The sequence below is a fragment of the Microchirus variegatus genome, assembly GCF_963457635.1.
Source record: "Microchirus variegatus genome assembly, chromosome: 12".
NCBI classification, from domain to species: domain Eukaryota; kingdom Metazoa; phylum Chordata; class Actinopteri; order Pleuronectiformes; family Soleidae; genus Microchirus; species Microchirus variegatus.
Window position 1 is genome coordinate 28,096,121 of NC_139813.1, and position 6,824 is coordinate 28,102,944.

At 40.9% G+C, this 6,824-nt stretch overlaps 1 protein-coding gene across 2 annotated transcripts; it reads left to right on the top strand.

Annotated features, from left to right (window-relative positions):
• The first annotated feature begins 745 nt into the window (after nt 1-745).
• rnaseh1 (ribonuclease H1) lies at nt 746-5,850 on the top strand. Of its 2 annotated transcripts, none has more exons than XM_083898883.1 (8): nt 746-1,206; nt 2,067-2,197; nt 2,285-2,482; nt 2,597-2,696; nt 3,848-3,902; nt 4,062-4,146; nt 4,264-4,388; nt 5,602-5,850. In XM_083898883.1, exons 1-8 carry the CDS (start codon nt 1,070-1,072, stop codon nt 5,740-5,742), a joined length of 972 nt encoding a protein of 323 aa, XP_083755009.1. In that variant the 5' UTR covers nt 746-1,069; the 3' UTR covers nt 5,743-5,850. The 2 variants fall into 2 exon arrangements, with proteins under 2 accessions (XP_083755009.1, XP_083755010.1); XM_083898884.1 differs by having other exon boundaries at nt 2,288-2,482.
• Nucleotides 5,851-6,824: the final 974 nt, after the last annotated feature.

Here is a 6,824-nt window from a genome sequence, read left to right on the forward strand (position 1 = left end):
TAATGGAATTGTTTTTTAAATCATCATAAAAGTTCTTCATGTTGTCAGTATTTTCTTAGACAATAATATAAAAGTTCTGCAACAGTAAAAATTTCTGATTATTAGCATACAGTATATCAGTTAATGGGAGTTTCATTCATATCTGGTCCACGCCTGTGGCGGAAGTGGTGCGTTCAAAGAACATATAAAAACAATAGCGAAAAGTCGACTCTGTCAATGTGTACTGAAATAAACAGTTTTGTTGTTTGTTTACGTGTTTTTTTTTTTATCGACTTAAAACGACACGAGCAGCGAAAAGTGTCGGAAAAGGAAACTAAATACATTTTGGTGGCGTTTATTGAGAGGCAAACGTACACGTTTACATTATTTTAAGTTAAATAAATATTGAATGATCTTTCACTTGTGTCATATTTGGTTTATAATTATTATTTTTTATAACTTTTTATACTTATACTATTTTTAAAAAGTATAATTGATTAATGTACGTAATTTTATAATTATTATTATTATTATCATCATTGTTATTATCATTATTATTAGTATTATTTTTATCGTTATTATCATTATTATCATCATTGTTATTTCTTTATCGGTAAATGTCGGAAATGTAACAATATTACTCAATACTGAAAAACACATCATGAAATGATGACGTGTTTCGCCCCACGTTTGGTGAGAGTCAGTGAACGCAGCACGGGAATATCGCGATAGTTCACGGACGCAGCTCAACGTGTGTGAAGTTGTTGTCAGTTCTTCACGTTCTTTCTTTTGTTGTCGCAGTTTTCTGCTTCTACTTTACAAAACTCTTTATTACGCTTTTATGAGGATAAACGTTCATTTATGGTGACGTCACGTCAGTGAATAACATCGTTGTTTTGTTACGCACGTGATTTCGGACCACGCAAACAAATTAGCTTGTCGGAACTAGCTAGTTTCCGGGCCGTATTTTTGGGTCGTTATTTCACACGTTTTTTGGTGCAAATCGCGCACGGAATTTAATTGTAATCACGCCGAATTGGCACCAGGATGTCGGCCACCTGTGTGCCTCGCGTTGTGCCGGCACACAGCGATGTTTAGGCTGACTCGTGTGTTCAGAGGAACCGTCCGGAGATTGTGCAGCGCCGCCGCCGGTGACGACGACATGGCGAAGGGAAAGTTTTTCTACGCCGTGAGAAGCGGCTTCAAACCCGGAGTCTACAAATCATGGTGAGAGTGTTCGCGACCGCATTTCGGCTCGTTTGTTTTTAACAATAAAACCAGAGTCATTGCGTCCACCACCACCACCACAGGGGGGCGTTTTCTGTCGCGCGTGCCGAATCCCATTCACATTTCTGCTATTTTTTACATGTATTTGAACTTCTCCAAAATATGACGATATTCATCTACTCGGTCAATAACATTTTATAGTCTGTTCAACTCACTCTCTTTATCGGCCTTAAAATCATATTGGTAGCATGTGCTATTTTATATTTATATCAGCATTTTACAAGAGACACTCGGTTTTGAGTGGTGCTAATCAACCATTTGATTTGTATATTATTATTATTATTATTTTTATTGTTATTATTATTATTATAATAGACGTTATAGACACAATAGTTTGTAATGTGTGCGGAGATTTGTCTTAAATGTCTCACCACACAATATCTCTACTTTTATCTGGTAATGTACGTCATTATTATTATTATTATTATTATTATTATTATTATTATTATTATTATTATTATGACTATTATTATTATTATTATTCCTGCAGCGCTAAATGTAGGAAATTAACATTAATATTACTCTATTCTGAAAAACACATGATATCATGATTTTCTCCCACGTTTGGTGACCTGTGAGAGTCAGTGAACGCAGCACGAGAATATCGCGATAGTTCACAGACGCAGCTGCTTTTCTACCGTCGTGTACAGCTGTTTATCGTCGTGTTTTGTCGTTTATTCTGTGTTTTCATGTGCACTTTGTTCCTTTTTATTGTATTAAGTTCTATTACTTGCATTTACAGAGTGGTTAAGTGGCTCAAATGGCTGCTGTAACTCTTATTATTCCCCATTTTCTTTTAGGGATGAATGTAAAGCACAGGTGGAGAAATTTCCCTCTGCAGCTTTTAAAAAGTTTGCAGCAGAAAAAGAAGCCTGGGCTTTTGTCAGAGGAGCTGAAATAACTCCTTCTCCTCCTCCTCTGCTCAATAAAGGTATGTTTTTATTAAAAAATGTCCACAATAATGTGTGGAAAATCTCACAGTCTTTTCTTCACCTTCAGCTCTTTGTTTGTTTTCCAGCAGCTCAGAGTTTAGACCCGGGCCTCACTCTTCCTAAGAGAGGCCCTGAACCTCTGGAGTACATCGCTCTGGGGAAGAAGAGGTCGCGCTCGGATCAGGACGCCGACGTTTTCACGCCCAAACGAACCAAACCGTCGGAAAGCTCGTGTTCAGGAAGCGGCGACGGCGACGACAGCGGCGACGGATTCACGTACATGGGTGCGATGTTACGGGAGTCTGTGACTGAAACGTGTGCTCTTTAAACACAGGATCATCTGTGATCATCTGTGATCATCTGACACACAAAGGTTAATAACCTCGCTCCGTCTGCAGGTGACGCTGTGGTGGTTTACACCGACGGCTGCTGCGCCGGCAACGGGAGACGAGGAGCGAGAGCAGGCATCGGCGTTTACTGGGGCCCCGCCCACCCACTGTAAGATCACACACACGCACACATACGCTATGACCTTAGTCTGACTACAACCTTAGTCACAGTACAACCTTAGTCTGACTACAACCTTAGTCACAGTACAACCTTAGTCTGACTACAGGCTTAGTCTGACTATGACCTTAGTCTGACTACGGGCTTAGTCTGACTACTACCTTAGTCTGACTAGGACCTTAGTCTGACTACGACCTTAGTCTGACTATGACCTTAGTCTGACTATGACCTTAGTCTGACTACGACCTTAGTCTGACTACGACCTTAGTCTGACTACGACCTTAGTCTGACTATGACCTTAGTCTGACTACAGGCTTAGTCTGACTACGACCTTAGTCTGACTATGACCTTAGTCTGACTACGGGCTTAGTCTGACTACTACCTTAGTCTGACTAGGACCTTAGTCTGACTACGACCTTAGTCTGACTAGGACCTTAGTCTGACTACGACCTTAGTCTGACTATGACCTTAGTCTGACTACGACCTTAGTCTGACTACGACCTTAGTCTGACTACGACCTTAGTCTGACTATGACCTTAGTCTGACTATGACCTTAGTCTGACTACGACCTTAGTCTGACTACGACCTTAGTCTGACTATAACCTTAGTCTGACTACGGGCTTAGTCTGACTACGACCTTAGTCTGACTATGACCTTAGTCTGACTACGGGCTTAGTCTGACTACGACTTTAGTCTGACTACGACTTTAGTCTGACTACTATCTTAGTCTGACTACGAGGTTAATCTGACTATGACTATAATCTGAGTACGACCTTAGTCACAGTACAACCTTCATCTGATTACGACTTTAGTCTGACTACGACTTTAGTCTGACTACGACTTTAGTCTGACTACGACTTTAGTCTGACTACAACTTTAGTCAGACTACGACTTTAGTCAGACTACTACGACCTTAGTCTAACTACGACCTTAGTCTGACTAGGACAAAGTTCAGCTTGCGTAATGAATGGATAAAACGTATAAATCGATCTGTGATAAATACTAAATTGTTTTTATCGTATTAGCGATTTACCGGGGCCCCGCCCACCCACTGTCACACACACACACACACACACACACACAGTGAATGAATGAATGAATGAATGAGTGAATATATGACACAGTTATTTGTCACATGACAGAAACACAGCCGAGCGTCTTCCGGGAAGACAAACCAATCAGAGAGCAGAGCTACAGGTGAGTGTGATGGTCAGTGATCATGTGATCATCACTGTGATGATTTAATGAGTAACCTGTGTGTGTGTGTGTGTGTGTGTGTGTGTGTGTGTGTGTGTGTGTGTGTGTGTGTGTGTGTGTGTGTGTGTGTGTGTGTGTGTGTGTGTGTCATACACAAAGGCAGCCTGTAAAGCTCTGCAGCAGGCCAAAGAGAAGAACATCAACAAGTTGGTGATTTACACCGACAGCAAGTTCACCATCAACGGTGAGGTTTGTTTGTTGTCACGGTAACGGCTGATGTCGTGTGTTCTTATAACTGATCTGGAGTCTGCATGATGATGATGATGATGATGATGATGAAGATGAAGGTTGTCTGCTGCAGGTGTGACTAAGTGGGTGAAGAACTGGAAGCTGAACGGCTGGAGGCTGAAATCCGGAGGTCAAATCATCAACAAGGATGATTTTGTGAAGCTGGACAAACTCAACGCTGAGCTGGACGTCGTCTGGGTGAGAAGATAAGAGACGTTCTAAACTCTGTAGTGAACGTACGACACACAAACGCTGCGACAGCACACTCGGATGTTTGTTCTGCTTACGTTTACCCACAATGCCCTGCGTTGTAGTTCACTTCCTGTACCTGAAGTGAACCAGGACCTACGTTTTTAGATGGACAAGAGTTCACTTCTTTAATGCACAGAACCACCCCAAACCAACTGGATTGACTAGGACCTTAGTCTGACTACGACCTTAGTCTGACTAGGACCTTAGTCTGACTACGACCTTAGTCTGACTAGGACCTTAGTCTGACTACGACCTTAGTCTGTCTACGACCTTAGTCTGACTAGGACCTTAGTCTGACTAGGACCTTAGTCTGACTAGGACCTTAGTCTGACTACTATCTTAGTCTGACTACGAGGTTAATCTGACTACGACCTTAGTCTGACTAGGACCTTAGTCTGACTATGACCTTAGTTTGACCGGGACCTTAATCTGACCACAACCTTAGTCTGACTACGACCTTAGTCTGACCACGACCTTAGTCTGACCACGACCTTAGTCTGACTACGACCTTAGTCTGACCACGACCTTAGTCTGACTACGACCTTACTCTGACCACGACCTTACTCTGACCACGACCTTAGTCTGACCACGACCTTAGTCTGACCAGGACCTTAGTCTGACTACGATCTTAGTCTGACTACGACCTCAGTCTGACTACGACCTCAGTCTGACTACGACCTCAGCCTGACTACGACTTTAGCCTGACTACGACTTTAGCCTGACTACGACTTTAGCCTGACTACGACCTCGGTCTGACTACAACCTCGGTCTGACTACGACCTCGGTCTGACTACGACCTCAGTCTGACTACGACCTCGGTCTGACTACGACCTCAGTCTGACTACGACCTCAGTCTGACTAGGACCTTAGTCTGACTAGGACCTTAGTCTGACTACGACCTCAGTCTGACTATGACCTCAGTCTGACTAGGACTTTAGTCTGACTACGACCTTAGCCTGACTACGACCTTAGTCTGACTATGACCTTAGCCTGACTACGACTTTAGTCTGACTACGACTTTAGTCTGACTATGACCCCAGTCTGACTACGACCTTAGTCTGACTAGGACAAAGTCCAGCTTGTGTAATGAAAGTATAAACCTCTGAATCGCTCTGTGATAAATACTCTAAAGTGTTTTTTTCTGCTCTTCCTGGTCCAGTTGTACGTTCCCGGTCACGCCGGCTTCACAGGAAACGAGGAGGCGGATCGTCTGTCCAGAGAAGGAGCGGCTAAAGCTCACGTGGACGAGGAGCGAGGAGACGACTTTGATGACGACTTTGATGATGAAGATTTCTGTTAAAAACAAAAGAAAGAATCGAGGCGGCCATGTTGTTGTTTTCTCTGCTTTAGACGCCTCAAACTTTTCTGTTCCTGCACTTTTTAAAAAAAACCACAGGGAGGAGGTGTGTGTGTGTGTGTGTGTGTCTGCTGTTTGTGTTTAAATAAAGTTTTGTTTTGTTTTGAGTCACACTCACTCGGTCGTCTTCATTTCCAACACAAGTTTGTTTTTATCCGTGTATTTGTTTACTGTGAGGATAGGACGTGAGGAGGCGAGGACAGAGGAGGCAGCGAAGGAAAGGACGCAGCGGAAATATCCTGTAGGACAGCGTTTCGTCCACCAGGGGGAGCTCCATGACGACGTCAGAGGTGAGGACGTTTATTGTTCTAATGATTCCATTTTAAATACAATAAAGTTTATTTAAAGTGCAGTTTAGACCTAAAACATCATCACTTTAATTAATTAAATGACATATTTGCAATAAAACAGAGTTTGAAAGGTACAATTTTGAATATTGACTGTATTTATTTGCTCATGTATACAGTATGTGTGATAAATGCATATTACATTGTACATTATATGTGTACTAATATAATATATAATATACACTGAAGGACTTTGAATTTGCTCACGTTTCAGTCTAAAATTAACAATTATCCAAAAAAAAGTAAAAGTTGAATTTAGCATCTTTAAAGGAAGACATAGTTCACACCAGACTGGATAATGAAAACATTATATAAAGGAAAATATATAGTATATATTATAAATATAAGAACGTGATCTAATTTACTGTTACAGTGATGGGATTGTCTTTATTATGAGAACATCATATATATATGTGTGTGTGTGTCTGTGTATATATTTTTATTTATCCTTTATTTATATACATACATATACATATATGTATGTTTTATTGCTGTTAAACACATTCATGAAAACAAACTGTAAGTTTAAATATTAAATACAAAAATGACCGTGAAGAGAAATTTAAAAAGTTTTCCCTTAAATATCAACCAAAATAAAAGCAGTAATAAAATTTGCCTCGAACATTTTTGATATTTATATTGTATGTATATATATATATACATATATGTGTATATATA